At 41.4% G+C, this 16,096-nt stretch overlaps 1 protein-coding gene across 1 annotated transcript; it reads left to right on the plus strand.

Annotated features, from left to right (window-relative positions):
- The first annotated feature begins 6,821 nt into the window (after positions 1–6,821).
- MANSC4 (MANSC domain containing 4) lies at positions 6,822–12,065 on the plus strand. The gene is made up of 4 exons (XM_053943407.1): positions 6,822–6,969; positions 8,911–9,289; positions 10,663–10,797; positions 11,037–12,065. The coding sequence occupies exons 2-4, from the start codon at positions 9,061–9,063 to the stop codon at positions 11,708–11,710; spliced, it is 1,038 nt and encodes a 345-aa protein (XP_053799382.1). The 5' UTR covers positions 6,822–6,969; positions 8,911–9,060; the 3' UTR covers positions 11,711–12,065.
- The last annotated feature ends 4,031 nt before the right edge of the window (positions 12,066–16,096 follow it).

Genomic DNA, 16,096 nt, shown 5'->3' on the forward strand with positions numbered 1-16,096 from the left:
AAAAAAAAAAAAAAAAAAAAAAAAAAAAAAAAAAAAAACCGCACACAGGGAGTAAAGAAAAAAAAAGCCCGAAAAAGGCAATGTTGAGAGCTCCGGCGCTGCCCGCCGGGGGGGCCGTCAGGGCATCCCCCGGGCCCGGCCAGGGTGGGTGTCAGGGGCACGGTGGAAAGGCCAGTGCTGGGCTCCAGGGGACAGCCCAGAGGCGCAGCGATCCCCCCCTGGTGCTCCCCTCTCCTGATTTGGGCCGGGATCGCAGCAGCAGCCGCAGCTCTAACCCCTTGCCATAAATGTACCGCTGCATCCCTGGCGAGGGCCAGCATTCCCGAGGCACAGGCGCAGGGAAACAGCAGCGTGAGAGCGGCACAGCTAGCCTGGTGCCATCGCATCCCCGCACTGCCACATCGCTTCCCGAGCTGAATCCCCCGGGGCTCCCCCTGCACGGCCAGAGCAGCAGAGGGACTCGGGAATGGCAGGTGTGATAGTGACTCTGCTCTGACCCTCCTGGCTCCCTGCGTGTCCCAGCCCCTGGTTTGCCCTGTGAAGACACTGCATCCTGTTCTGCTGCTCTGTCTTTTCTGTTTAAACTGAGTTCTTGGAACAGGACATCTCACGAGTGAGCTGCGTACCAGGGTCCTGAGTTTGTTTGACATGAACAAGGAAAGCGCAAATGAACAACTGAGCCCTGAATTTGTTTGACATGAACAGGGAAAGAGCAAATTAACAACTGAGCATCTTGGGCAAGGGTAAAATGATAGATTTGCTGTTTGCCTTGTTATATTCTTCAAACACAATAACAGTCCTTTATTTAAAAAAAACCCCTACCATCTGCCGAAACAGATGAGAAGTCTGCCATGCCTGTATTCTTATATGCTGATATGTACTATAAAGATGTTCAAAATATATTTCGATCTTTATAAAGATGTTTCCTTCAGATATTGCAGACCATAGAAATACTTTCCCTTTAGCAGTAGTGTGACTCATGTCCAGTTTGTGCAGCTTGCTTAGTTTTCAGATAACTCCCTGTTTTCACTGCTCAGAAGGGATTTTTTTTCTCCCCACTATTAAAACAGTTCAATGGTATTTGTCTGTTTTGTGGGAGTTTTTTTCCCTCTCTTTTAAAGAAGACAGGGTTGTTTACTTTCTAGCATTTCCTCTATGAAATGATTGTGATCCTTTATCACTGTTTGTTGATCTTAAACTTTTTAACTCTATCCCATGGAGATGACACAAATGTCAATCTCAGTTACAAGTGTTCTTTTCTGCTGACTTGTATAAAAGCATTTTTTGATGTGAAGTAGATTTCTGCACATGTTTGTTTTCCACCTCACTTCAAAGCACCTTCATCATCTTGCTTTTGAGGGGCCCATTTAATGTTCTGAAATCCTTTTCTATAGGATCTCAACCAGACCCAAAGAGATCTCTTCACTACCTGGGTCACCATTACCTCTCACCTTCTCTTTCCTACTACTGTGTTTCAATGTTTGCTTGGTTTGTGTTCCTCTTTCAGTCTTCCTCATTATTTAATTAATATTGAAATTCCAGTTTCCTGTCTTCTGTTCTTAATAAAGCACCACCACGTTTTGCTTTTTGAGTTTCTTACATCTAGTTGAAGTTTAAGTGTGAGCACTTGGCTGTTTCTTTCTCTGCTTCAGGTTCAGCCTTCAAAAGATTATCACACACAACAAGTGTCTCACCATCTCAGTAGGAGTCCAACCCTTAATTCCTTCTTGTCCTTAAATTCCCACAGGCAGGCATTTCAAGCAATTGTAATCATGATTACTCCTGAGGGAAAGAGAGATCTCATGTTTGGCATGGCCAGCAATCTGTCCTGTTGGAATACAGCAGGATTGCCATCTTTAGACATCTGCTTTGGAGTCTCTTATGTTTCATGGATTCATAAGTTAGCTCCTAATTGGTGAATGCTTTTTTCCATGTAGTCAGTTATGCTAAGTTCAGCCTCAGAGTGTTGACACCACAGCCTGGGTGGATGGAGTATTTCTTCTCTGGTTGTATGTTGTCATACGAGCCTATGCCTGCCACTATGCCTGGGATTTCCAGTCCTTCTTCCTCACAGTCCATGAGGTTTGTTAATGAGCTGGATCAATTCTGGCATGCGGCAGTGTTTTATTATTGGTGCTGGGATCCCTGATGCAGGAAGAATGATGTGCAGAACTCCATGATATCAGAAGGCTAATTAATTACTTTATTATACTAAAACTACATTACACTAACAAGACCTATCACTAATTAAGTAGAAAACCTGTGACTCTCTCTGCAAGAGTCCTGACACACACATGGATCCAACTGGTCAATCAATCCAAAACACCATCACCAGTATCCAATTAAGAAATCACCTTGGGTAAACAATCTCCGTATCACATTCCACATGCGCACAACAAGAAGCAGCAGCGAGATAAGAATTGTTTTCATTCTCTTCTCTCTGCTTCTCTTACAGCTTCTCTCAGGAGAAATCCTGAGAAAGCTAAGTCTCTCTCTATTCAGAGGACATGTGAATACCACATTTTATTCCTGCCAGCAAACTTTCGATGGCCCTGACTCCCACAGCTTTCCCCAGGAGCTCTCACATGCCCAAGAGGTCAGCAGTACTGAGTGGCCACTTTTACAAAAAGCCTGTTTCCTTACCCAGTTGTTTTTACTGGGCTGATTGTCTTCTCTCTGTGCTTTTTCCAGGCTCAGGGCCAGGCAGTTGTGCTAAGCCAGAGTGTGCTGACAGGCCAGGTCCCTTGTTTTTTCCTACACTCATCAATCAGCCTGTGTGATGTGCTTATAGAGCAAATGCAAATGCACCAAGGCAAGGGCTACGCTTTTGTTCCACTCTTGTGGAGATAATTTTGTCTGTCTTCCACTCTACGGTTATACTGTTTTTTTTCTAAAATCAATAATACATGTTATTATAATGGAATCAAAGAAAAGGCTTTGCTGTCTCACCAGCAATCATCTTGGTTGTACCTTAAGTGAATAAGAAATGTATTTTCCAGAGATGGAACTCTATTTCTAGAGCTACAAAGCTGAAATGTGTAGTTCAGAGCCATAAACGATTTGCGTGATCTTTGAAACAAATGTGAAGGGCTATCTATCATCCTTCAAGAACATGCTGAAGCATCAAACATGAAAACGATCATAGCAGATTTTAAATCTAAAATGTTAAATGAGTTTATGACAAAAGAACATGTCCTGAGGAAGACAAAGGTAACTCTGCTCAGCATTTCAATACCTGTTTTCTGGACTTTGGCTCCTGGGGCAAAATCTTCAAGGTGTTTTAGACAGTTCAGGCGTCTCTTTACAGTACCTGAGAGACAAATTGATACCAAGAAAAAGGGTTCTCAAGTGCCAACAAAGGGACTGTGCAGACACCAAAGAGTGTCAGTAAAGGCTCTCTTGCTCCAGGGTTGCCTTGCCATTTGTGCTACATAATTTTTCCCTGTGTCTGGTGCCTGAACTATTTCCTTGTAGTTAATGTCTGAATTTCTTCCAAGGCCAAAGAGAGATCACTCTTTTCTTTTAAAAAGACATGGAAATGGAAGAAGCTTTTTTTTTCATACAGCAACTCCATTGTAATAGACCATTCAGCCATGACACAGAGAATCTGAGCCTTTCTCTGCCTGGGCACACATTTCTTGTAGCCCTCTGACTTTCCCAACATAGCAAAAGCAAGGAATCACAGAGACTCAGGAGGAGTTACTGCTACAAAGACAAGAAAAGTGAAGCCAGGGAGACACTGGATAATACTTGAGAACCAGAGAATAACATCAACCTGAATGCTCTGAGGAAAGAACCACACTGAGTGAAAAAAAAACAGTGGAAAAATTTAATTCCTTTCAGCCTTATTAGTCTAAAGTGTGAGCTGGAACTGAATCTGGGGATATTTAAAGTACCCATGCTATCTAATATAAAATATAAAGTGCCACATTCTGCCCTCTGAGATGCCAGGGAGTTGTACTGCGCTGCCAGGGAACTTTGCATTGAGTAACAGTGGAATTAATCAAGACAGGAATTGGTCTTTTGGAAAGGATTTGCCAACTTCTGCCATTGTTCAGTATTTTCCCTGTCACAGGATACAAAGTAAGCATATATGGAACATAGGAATTATCCTGCAGTATTTCAGCATTTAAAAATTTCAATGTTCTAAAGGATCTTGGCATTTCTGAGAGGAACTAACCAGAGCATAATTTTACTTCAGCTGAACTCTAGCATTTGTGAAGGATGACCTACTAAATAAAAGTAATTTCTCTTTTCAGATTCGCAGCCAAACAAATCACTTCTTACCCAGTGCCATTAGTAATGCTATTAAAAAAAAAAAAAAAAAAAAAAAAAAAAGAAAGCAAGCACTCTTATTTCTAATAGCACTTGCTCAGACATTATTCCCTAATATTTTCTGCTTATTTTTTCTGCTTTTAATGTGCTGTTTATTTATTCCTTGCAATAAAAGTATGTTGCAGCACTACTGAAAAGATACTTGGAGTGGCATGTTTTTTGAAAGCAGATTGTTTATTATCAAGTATTTATTAATCACATCTGAGTGATTAATACTAAAGTATGTGCTCCTGAGCTCTGTCTGGGCAGCAAAAAGTCTGTCCCAAGAGTCTGTGTGTGGTGGGCATTCTCTGTGCATCATGAGGAAGTCCTGGCACCAGACAGCATAGTGGAGGTGGAAGAGTGTAAATCCTTGCAATGGCCTTCAACCTGATCCATTTCTTACACCACAGAGCCCTTAAGGAATTTCCTTGAAACTCCCTCAGGTGAAATGAATGTTCCCTGACAAAACCTGAATGGGGGTCAGGCTGCTGGAGTGCTCTGTCTGCTGCTGTACCCCCTGTTAGGGATGTTTGCTCTGCACAAATGCATTGTGTATCCACAGCCAGGAATTTCTTGTGCAGCTGTGCCTGGAGGAGACTCAACTGGGTGCTTTTAAAACAGCAGATATTTTTTAATCCTGGTGCAGACAGGCAGTGCTGAATTTTAGTACATAATAACTAGGTAAAATGAATGGTAATCCACATGGAAGACTTCCACTCCGTATCCAGCGTAAATGCACCACAAGATTGAAACTCCATCCCCTTTGCCCAGTTCAAGTTCTGCCATAAATCAGCATCTGTTCATTAGTGTTTGCTAAACATTATGCCTTTTGTCATAAAACTTGGCTCAAGTTAATCTGCAATGCCACTAGATATATATTTGTATAAATCTAATCTGGTTAATACTTGTATTGCTCTTTGCTTGAACACACAGATCCCCAGCCTTGGAGCAGAGGTTTGGCCAGAATTAGTCTGAAGCCAAGCTCTGAGAGAATCTCAGGGCCTGGCAACTCTTGGAAACAAAGGTTTAAAAAATGGTTTGTATGAAGCCCCAGGAAGAGAAACTGTAATATTTCACCTCTTTTTACCATGTTGCTGGGATGGGACTGAAACCAGAAACTTTGGATCCAATTGTCCCTAACCTCAGAGAAGGTCAGAGCCATTAAAAATGTGATACATTGCTCCAAACCAAAACCTGACCACTAATAGCTGTTTTTGACAAAACAGTTCTCTCAAAAAATGCTGTTTTGTTGGACTTCAGATATTTTGCAAGAGAGTTTTGATTTCAAGGAAAATTTTAAAGGAGAAAGAAAGCAAGCACATTATTTGAATAATGTCAAAGACTTGGTTTGATTTTTTTCCACATTTACATTTCATTATTTCAGGATTCATTACATTAGTCTTTTATAACTTTTATACCTTAACAGAGTTACAGTGACATATTCTGAAATTATCAATATACTTGGCTTATTTAAAACTTCGACCTTACCACTACTATAATAAAGGGAAAATACATGTGCAAATCTCAGAAAAATGAGATAAAGATGATTTTAACACAGGCCTGAAATTCAGCTTACTTATGTGGAGCACAACACAGGCAGGGAACTTCATGCTGATGTCACATGGGATTACGCTGCACATTTCATTAAATTCATTACTGACGTTCACAGGAGGACTTGGACAGGTTCATACCTCACCTGGGAAACTGCTTGGGTCTCACTTCTCAGCTTGTCACCTTCCAGCTGCTCTGTCACACAATACCTGGAGAAGAGATGGACTCAGTGTAACCCGTTGTTGCCTTCCAGTGCCTGAAGGGAGCCCACAGGAAAGATGGAGAGAGACTCGTGACAAGGGATGTAGTGCAGCACCAGGGAGAATGGCTTCACAGTGACAGAGAGCAGGTTTAGATGGGATATCAGGAATGGGATATCACCCTGTGAGGATGGTGAGGCCCCTGGCACAGGGTGCCCAGAGAAACTGCGGCTGCCTCATCCCTGGAAGTGTCCAAGGCCAGGTTGGACAGGACTTAGAGCAACGTGGGATAATGGAACTTGTCCCTACCCATGGCAAGAGGGTGGAAATGGGTGAGCTTTGAAGTCCCTCCCAACCCAAACCATTCCACAATTCTACAACTAAACAGATCCCTTCTGGTCTTTACATATTCTGAGCGATAGAACCATATATTCCATAAAAGCTAAATGTAGTTCCAAAAATCAAGACAAGTCTATTCCTTCATATGGAAAAACTGTATGCTTTTGTTTCTGTTTGGCAAAAAAAGAGTTAATGCCTGATGATGAATCCTTTGTGCTGGGAAGCTCCTGGATTGTGCCATTCTCACTGCTGGCCCAGGTGGGAAACTTCAGGGACTGTTTCTGATTATAAGAAGGATCATGAAAAAGATCATTTTGTTCCAGCGTGGCAGGTCCATTTATATCTCTTTTACTGAAAGGCCTGCAAAAACATTCATAGTCTCACAGGAAGCAGGCCCCCCTACCTTTTTGTTTTCCAGGAGGAAATGTGAGGAGACGGATGAAAGGAGTTCCTAAATAACATGAAGTGCTGGTCTGGTACTGGCCACAGACTCCCCTGTATCAGTGGCAGCCTCCTGGTCCCTCTTTGCAGAGCACATGGAAAATCAGCTGCTGGTTTGCAGGTAAGACTCGGGCATTTCCTTCTTGCAAAATGTCTGTGAATTAAAATTTCAGCACTAATTTACATTTTCCATTGAAAAGTCAAAGTGAAATTAAGGGGAAGCTGGCAGAAGATGGTGAAATTTAATAGAAAGTTTCTCTTTTTAAAGGAAATTACCTAAAGCAGCCATTTATTTACTTGTTTTAATCACTTCATCTTTCATTAAAAAGAAAGTTTCCTTGCAGCTATTTCTGCCCTTAAAATTTATTCAGGAAAAAAGGAGGAGGAAAGAATACTTTTCATATCCTTGTTAAGTGCTTCCCCAGGTTATTTAGGGTCTTCGAGGTTTCTCTTCTTGGAGATATGGGAAGAGTAGGAGTGAGAAAAGCAATTAGAAATCAACATTTTTGCATGCAAATCTTAGAGAACAAGACAGATCTAAAAATCATACAAATTCATAATGCAGGACATAATGCCAAAATACAGGCATGTCTGTCAAAATTTTGAGTGTGTTCCAAATCAAGTGATACCTTGGGATATTTGGAAAGCTGAAACAAATACTTTTTAAAATACACTGTCAATAGCACTTGTGGCAATGATAGATAAATGTCTAAAAGCTTCCCTGTGCAGTCCACTGAATGCAAGCTATCAGGTATTTTAAAATGTATTTAAGGTTTTAAGTGCTGATTATCACAGAGATGAAAATATAAAACTCCAAAACTAAGTAAAACAACACAAGTGCCAAGAGCTGCTTTTCAGGATAGAGGCTTGAAGAATTGCCCACTTACCCTCTTTCTAACAGTTTAATTCTCGTATTTACCACAACAGACATACATTTGGAATCCTCCTAATTATAGTTCCAATTAATAAAATAATGCCTTGGCCTTGCCATTACATCAACAGGGGTTAACCTGCTCTGGGCTTTTTTTATTTTCCAGTGAGCTGTGTAAGGGAACAAAATATTACACCTGTCAGTTAATTTCCAAACTGGGTGCCTCTTTGGCAAAAACAAACATCATCTATAATGACTAAAGAATTAAAATGAGTTTGAGGCTTTCCCCACTCCACTTAACTGATCTGCACTCATGTGGAAAGGAGGAAATTCCTTGATCTCAATCTTGAGGGGTAAAAACACAGTGTAAAATATTCTTATATATTGAACACCCAATTTTTATTGCAAACTATACTTCTACCTAAGTCTCTCAACCTCACTATACAGTCCACTGGGTTTAAATAAACTCATGTATTGTAATATTTTAAAGCTTTTCTGTATGAAAAACGTAATGTGGGAAGTGGGGATCAGCCTTGGTCCTATTAAGAAAAAAATGTGGCAGTTTCAGGTTTCAGACCAGGTACTTGAAAAATCATCTCCTTGTGTGTCAGCTGTGTTTTCTTTCTGACAGGCCTTTTCCTAGCAGAAAACCTTGTATGGACTGCTCAATATTTTTAAACCTATTAGGGGGAGAGCATGATCATAGCTTGAGTGGAGGTTCCAGCCCTCTCCAGTCATAGAGAGTTCATCTGGTTCTAGATCTTTGCAAATAAAATTTTGTTATTCTTGCAGTCAAAATAGTGTAGGAAGGGGAACAGATCTCCACCTCTGGCTGGAGTTTCATGTGTTAGCATAAGAAGGCAAATTTCTGCAGTCACCAGATAACTCAAAATGTTCAGATCCTAGACAGGGCTGTTTCCCTGTACTGAGTGTAACAGTGTTCCTGAACAAAGTGAGGTGGAACAAGGTGCTGAGCTTGGCTGTTATTCACCAAATCTCAAGGCTGCCTGCGTGGTTTGGTCTGAGGACTAGAGACACAAAGAGGGGACACAGAAACAAGTTCTCTGAATGACTAAAAACAGCCTGTCCCTTTTGTCTCAAAACCCACCTCCAAATAATTAGGTTAGAAAACAGCAATAACAACTCTTAAAATCTTTTGTAGCTCATTAAATGTCCGCTTTCTTTCAGCAGCTGCCCAAACAGCACCATGGGCATTGTCTGGAGGAGACCCTGCCCTGGCTCATGGCCCTGGCAGCATCCTCAGCCCTCCAGGGACAGTCTCTGCAGTGCTGGTGCAGCTCTGGAGCAGAGGGCAGCTCCCTGAGGTCCTGACACGGGGCCATGGCTCTGCTGCTGGCAGTGGTACAAGTGCTGCTGCTTCTGGGTCTGGCTGGGGAGTCCCAGTGCCTCTGCTTGCCCACTGCCTTCTACCAGAACTGCTGGATCCGGCGCTTCCCAGGCCTCCTGGTGGACCTGCGTGAATCCCAGAGGAGGGGAGCCCAGCTGCTGAGGGGTTATGCAGAAATCTCCCCCCAGCAGTGCAGCAGGACCTGCTGCCTTCTGAGGAACGGTGAGTGCTTGTTGGCAAGATTGTGGCACACATTAAACCCCCCCATTTTGGGTAATGTTTATAGAAACAGTCCTTCACTTGAAGAAGAAATAGAGGGAGTGGAAGGAGGATCTTTAAATTTTTTTTCAGGCAGGAAAGCAGAGGCACATTGCAACTGTTGTCCCATAGAAAGGAAATTGATAGTCTGTATTTTTTTAGAAGACTAGGAACACACTAAAATCTTAGCGTCTGCTTTGAAATTTTAGATCTCTGTTACAAAGCTTGTAGGCAATACCAACATTAAGAGAGTAACTGTTCAGTACTTATCCTCATCTCTTCTGTGGAGAACAACCAGTGACAGTGATTCCAACAGCATTCTCTTCCTGCAGGACGGCATCAGACTTAGACATGGTGAGAAGGAGAGTGGAGGGGACACACAGTTTGTCCTTCTCTGAAATACAAGAATACTCTTTTCCTTGGAGAAAGCACTGTCTTATTCCATGTTTATACCATGCAAACCAGGTAACACTAAAGTTACAGCAATAAATAATAGCAGTTATTCAGCTGGCCACTCCTTTTCTCTAGCCTGGTAAATTCAGGCCCAGAATAAAAATAAACAAAAATCATCCTTTGTGCTAAGCCTTGTACTTTCTCTGTATCACACTGCACTTGTACTCTACAGGAATATATTTTAGAAGGATACATGAATTGCATGACTGTGGTGCCTAAATTTTCAAAACTCTCCAGACTGGAAAGGGGTTTGGATATGGTTTTGGAGGATGAAAGTGAGGCACCAGTTACTAAAAAAAAAGTCAATATAAATTTTGATGATATTTTGAATTATGAGCAAAAATACAACCTTCACAACCTGACAGTGACATAAATCACTTCCAGCAGCAATCCTGGGAAGAATCAAATTCTGTCTTAAATAATGTGAGGTGAGAAAAATTACATCCATTTCAGCAAGGTTGTTTCTATCTCAGCAACAAACTTTTTCTTATATCCCCCCACATGGGACTGGATACTTACAGAGATAATAAATGGTAACTTGAAATCTCCTTTTTATAATCATATATAATCAAACAAAATTTGTTACTATCTTAACTAAAACAGAGACATTAGAGGGCATTCAAAGGGCTTTAATCAGTTATTATTTAATGAGATACAGAAGTAAAACTCATATGGCTGTTTTAGTCCAGATGTAAAATAATATAAATTCTCTTTTGACTGTATGCTCAATTAGTTTATATGATGAGAGAACCACAGGATCTAGTCTCTCTTCCCACAGGATCTGGGCAAATATAATGAACTTCTGATGTTAAACAACATCATAGCATGCAAAATGGAATGGTCATTCTGCTGAGAAGCTCAATTTTTTTCTTTATGGGTTCCAGTTTCCTGCAATCTAGCAGTGTTCTACCATGGAGCCATTCATGAGAACAGGAACTGCCTGCACATGTCTTGCCCAGCTTTGGAAAGCTGCATTCTAAAGGCTGGAGTTGATGTCGTTTTGTACAACATCACAACAGGTAATTAAGCATTTCATTTATAAAGGCTAAAAACAGAGCAGCTCTAGGAAATATTAAAATGTTATCAGGTCAGTTGCTGTGCTAAATGATCTCCTGAAGTAACACACAACCCTAAAAAAGATGAAGACTTATTTCCTTTTTCATTAATATACCTACTTCTGAAAATACTTCCCCCCTTCCTTTTTGTGGGTGTGCAGACAAGCTTTTATCAATAAACTAACATTATCCTAATTCAATAGGGATTGATCCAGATCTTCTCATTTTTGAGAAACTGAAATCCCAAGAGCCAAATGCTTACTCTTCAGCAAGTAAATCTGAGAAGCAGCACAGCACAAAGACCTCTGAGGAGGGAAGATGCCAACATCACAATGCCACCACGTCAGGTGCTCCTCTGCTCCGAGCTCCACCTGCTGCCACGAGCCATGGCTTACCAGCAAACACTCCCACCCCCAGCTGGAGTCTGACAGTGCAGAGAACTGAAGGTACTGCCTATTCCAGGGCAGAAACTTCCCCAGCAGCCATTGCTTTTGCTAAGAGGACAAGCAGCAGGTCGGTCACCAGCTCAGACAAGATTGCACACTCAGCTTTGAGCCCAAAGCCTGCCCAGGTGTTATCCCATGTGCCCACCCTTCCTCGCCTGAACAGCAGCAAGCAACACCTCAATGAAACCAAAGGCTACAGTGGGAGGAATTCCACATCGGATAACGAGCCAGCTGCCTGGGAAGCTGCAGCTTTGGGGGTCTGGCTGATCCCTGTTGTCCTTTGCTCCTCTCTGCTCTGCCTGTGCTGTTGCACTGTTGCCCTCACAGCCGGGCGCTGCAGCTACAGGAGGGGTCACTATAAACCAGTAAAGACAAGAACCACCATGTCCAGACAGCTCATAAAGTATGCTTCTGTCAGAGGTAATCTGTGAAACACCATCCTGGCTCAAACAGGATTTTAAAAATGCACCCTATACACCAGCTGTCACCAGAAACCAGAGGTTCTTCTCTCACAGAACCAGTGTTAACTTAGTTCAGAATATTTTGGTTATGATTTTTTTCTCAGCAGATGAAGCACAACTCCCTGTCTCTTTAGGTAGAAACACCCACTCACAGCACCCACTGTTTGAAGCATTTTTTTTTCATAATCTGAGGCAGATTAATGCCTGACACACACTGTAACACTTTCCCCAGGTTCAGTGCAGCTGCATTGTTGGCATGTCTGTGTGGCAGAGAATTATTTAACTGGATGAGAAATCCTGCTATAGTTATTTTTGTGCTTGTTTATTTGCTACCGAATGAATAAACACCCCATGTAATGCAGGAAAACACAAGTGACTTATGAAACAATCTTTTTGTTTAAATGGTCAAAATGATCATGTTTTCTGCCAAAGAAAGGCTAAACCTAGACTCAGAGAAACACTTGGTAAAGAACTAGGTCTGTACTTTTGGATGCCTTTCTTCAAGCTGAATACAGGCATTAAAATTCTACTTGTGTTCACTTTATAGTCTCGAGTGCTGCCAAGAAGGCAATTCAAACTTCAGGACCTTGCAGCACTCCATTCCAAATATAACTTCTCCAGAAAATCTGGGAATATACATGCAGTTATTATTGCTACATAATTGCATGTAGTTTTTAGGATACAGAATTCACACGCAGGTAGCTTAATCTAATTTAGATTAGAAAAATTATCTTTTCTTGACCTAAGCATTGCCCTGTAGTTTCAGCTGGATAATGTGTTTCAGTTTTCTTAACCTAGGGTTTTGCCAAGCATTGCTGAGTACTCTGTTATCTTCAATTACAGAGGCATACACAGTTTGTGCTACAATTAGCTGTTTAATACTTGGGATTTTTATTGGAATAGCAATTTATTTTTTGTTTCTGAAGAGAGGAGAGTGCACAAGGTCTCCTCCCTATTTCACAAAGTAAGATTTGCAGTTTGAGTCAGCACTATGGTAAAACAATGCCCCTCAATCATTTAATTTATAATGCTGCAAAGAATGCATTTTTTATCTAAGTCATGATTTAATCATGTATCAAGGATAGGGGAAGATGCTTAAATCCGTAATATATATATTTATGATCTATTGCTGAACTTGCAGTCACAAAAGCCTGTCTGAGGAACTTAGCTCTTAGAGTATCAGTGTGGAAACAAACTGAATGTGGGCCATCACCTTTCTCCTCTGTACTGTTCAGATATTACTGCTCTCAGAAAAATATTACAGAGCTCAGCTGAAAACTGGCAGGTTCTATCACATTGCAATCCCTTCCTTACCTGAGACTTGCACTAATTTCATGTCCCCAAGTCCTTAAGTGTCCATTCTTCCAGTTCAGGCTGAGCTGTGCCCTGAGTGCCCCACAGAGCATCTGCTGACAGCAAAATCAGTAGTGCCTCCAGCTTTTTTAGCTCCTCTGTGCTATCAGCCACCCTCCAGAGCAGCTTGAGTCAAGGAAAAAAAGACTAAAAGCTCAACATATGGGGTGGATACAGCTGTAGGATTTTTTAAAATAGAATAAGTCATAGGTAGTTAAACACTCGATTTCAAAAAGGAGGGTTTTAACCTCCCTTCACTCTCAGAAATGTAACTCCCTGCCTGCAGCAAGCCACAGGCATTCCTGGTTCCCTGTTTTTTTTTATCTCCAGATTAATGACTGTAGAGTGCACTTCAGAGCACCCTGATGCTCCATTGAGTCTTATCCTCAATATGATGTTCTGGAGAAGAATCATATCATGCAACTGGGACCTCAATTCCCCCCAGAAAAAGATATAGGAGACAAAATGAAAAATGCTATTTGTCCCATGAGCAAATGCTTCTGGGACAGCAGGGAACGATTAAAGCAAGATTATGTTCTGAAGAGATTTCTTGGTTTGTTGACAGAGAGAGGGGAAAAATTGGCAGAAAAAGGGTTATATGAAGCACAATAGCAGAGCTATTTCATTACAGACTAAGAGATTCACAAGAAAATAAATTAAAAAATATATTTTTGGTATGAGGGAAAGCAAGAAATGGGTAGAAAGATAATTTGTGCAGACAGCACATCCCTTTTTAGGCAACTGCCCCTTTATCCCTTCCTTTACTTGTAGCATCACTATGCCTGAAAACAGGGAAAAAAAAAATGTCCACTCTTAGGAATGTTTATATGGGGGATAAAAGGAAAGTTCCCACACGTGTGCACGGAGGGATGCACACCTCAGTCATTTACACTGTAATGTACATGACACATTAATAAGTGACCAGTGCTAAAGACATGTTTATTATTGTGCTGCAGAGCTGCTTTAACCTCTAAGGCTCTTAATCTCTAACTCTTCAGTTTTTAAACTTCAGCACAGGCTTCCAGAGGGATGAATGATGCCAAAGTATTATACAGTAAAATAGAGATGTATAGTTTACTTCTTAAAAATATGTGCTGTATTTTATATCCTTGATGTTGGGAAGGCTCCCACAGGGGTTAAGATCCCAGTGTTCCAGGTATTCTGCACAGTCACAGAGAAACACTGTCATGTTCAAACACAAACAGAAGCAGAAAAGCGGAGAGGAACATCCAAGAGCTCAAAATAGCATCCAAGCTGCCTTTTGTCTTGCCCACTGCATTACACAAGTTCTGTACTGTAACATAGAAACCATCAGTAAAAATCACAAGTGTATGTTTGAGTTTTATCCCAACATTGCTCTTGGCCAGTAGGCGTCATCTGTTTTTGGGAGAGATGTTTGGTGCTCAGGAGACCATCACCTTAAATCCTGCCTGCTTTACTTGAAACATTTATAGGATGTACCTAAGTTAGGCTTGAACACTTCAGAGAGAGCTGGAGAAGCCTGTGCATTTTAGGCTTTCCATCAATTAGCTGTGAAGCTAATGAAGAAGTCAGTTTCCCTTGCTGTGCTGTTCTTTCTACCAGACATTATTATTGATAAGGTCAAATTGTTGTTTCAGCCATGACTTCCAGAGTTCTGCTTAGGTCCATTCTGTAAAAAGCAAAGGAAAATTGGGATGTCCTCTGCTGCAGAGGATTTTCTCAGGTGCTCACATGTCCTGAGTACAGAACAACAGCTTTGTGGAGAAAAGCAAACTTACGGGATTTGGGGTTTCTTAAGACATTTCAGGGCTTCACTCCTGCCAGCCTTGTACACACCACTGGCTCCCGAGGCTGGCTCCTAGGGCAGCCCTTGTGCAGGCACTGACAAAGCTAAATAAGGAAACAGATTTCTCCTGTGCACATACTAGAACCAAACTGCCTCTGGAACAGAGCCAGGCACAACTCCAGGCACCATTCTCTCAAGTCAAACTGCACTTACTTCCTCAGTTATTTTGGTTTCACAGCTGTTCAGAGAAGATTTGGAGTTACACAGATGTTCCCATTTTCAAATGGGAATTTTAAACATTACCCTCATTGTCCAGGGATAAAGGAGCAACGTGATAACAGCTGAAACTTTCCCCATATTAAGCTTCTGCTAAAACTTTACATTAATATACATCCAAAAGGAAGGGCTACTAAAGAACCAAGTCAGTCAGTGCAAAATTGGGATTACAGGACAAACATTTTCAGTCTTAGTACAGCTCTGGCAAATTCTCATAGGAATTAAAATGCTGCATTAAACTTGGTCTCTTACCATATGAAAACAATCCTGACCTAAGAAGAATCCTTCCTAAACTGACAGTGTTTTGGCACTGGGAACAGATGCTCTCCTTGGCTGTATGTACACACAGAGCACACAGTGAGAAATCCTAGCAGGGAGTGAGTCCAGCACACAGAATGCTGCAGAAATTGATTCCCCTCAGCTTTCAATGTCCTTATTCTTACACTGCTTCTGCCAACGAGCTGCTGGGAGGGTCACATCAGCAGCTCTTCTATAGGTATGCAGAATCCTTAACTCCCTCTGCCCCTTCTAGGGAATGATTTTCTCTCTAAGTTGAAATCTTAATAAGCCCAGAAGGTAGAATAAAAGCAAGATTTATTTATGTCCTTTCAAGATTTGGTAGGGTTTTTTTTTTTCCTTAATTGTGAGAAGGCAAAAAAAAAGTGATTCCAGAGTTTTAAATAAATTTCTTTCAATTACAAAATATCAAATATAAGATAAACATCCATATAATTCTTCCTCTGTGCTACATAGGATGCTACAAACTTTTTTCTTTCCTTGAAAAGCCTAGGTACATTCAAGACAGAAGTCAGCAGGCTGAGGGTAACAAGGCTCAGTCCATTCCTATTTACTTACAAACCCACCTCACCAAGTCTCATCATTCTTCCTGTCCCAGGTACTCTGGGATCTTCTCAACAACTGCTGGTTCACTTTCCCACTACCATCCCATTTTCCACCTT

The sequence above is a fragment of the Vidua chalybeata genome, chromosome 5, assembly GCF_026979565.1.
Source record: "Vidua chalybeata isolate OUT-0048 chromosome 5, bVidCha1 merged haplotype, whole genome shotgun sequence".
NCBI classification, from domain to species: Eukaryota; Metazoa; Chordata; class Aves; order Passeriformes; family Viduidae; genus Vidua; species Vidua chalybeata.

Excerpts from the sequence above, each read along its gene's own strand:
- MANSC4 (XM_053943407.1), top strand. The coding sequence starts at position 9,061 with ATGGCTCTGCTGCTGGCAGTGGTACAAGTGCTGCTGCTTCTGGGTCTG. Across the intron at positions 9,290-10,662 it reads CTGCTGCCTTCTGAGGAACG|TTTCCTGCAATCTAGCAGTG; the intron begins GTGAGTGCTTGT and ends TATGGGTTCCAG. Across the intron at positions 10,798-11,036 it reads TTTGTACAACATCACAACAG|GGATTGATCCAGATCTTCTC; the intron begins GTAATTAAGCAT and ends CTAATTCAATAG.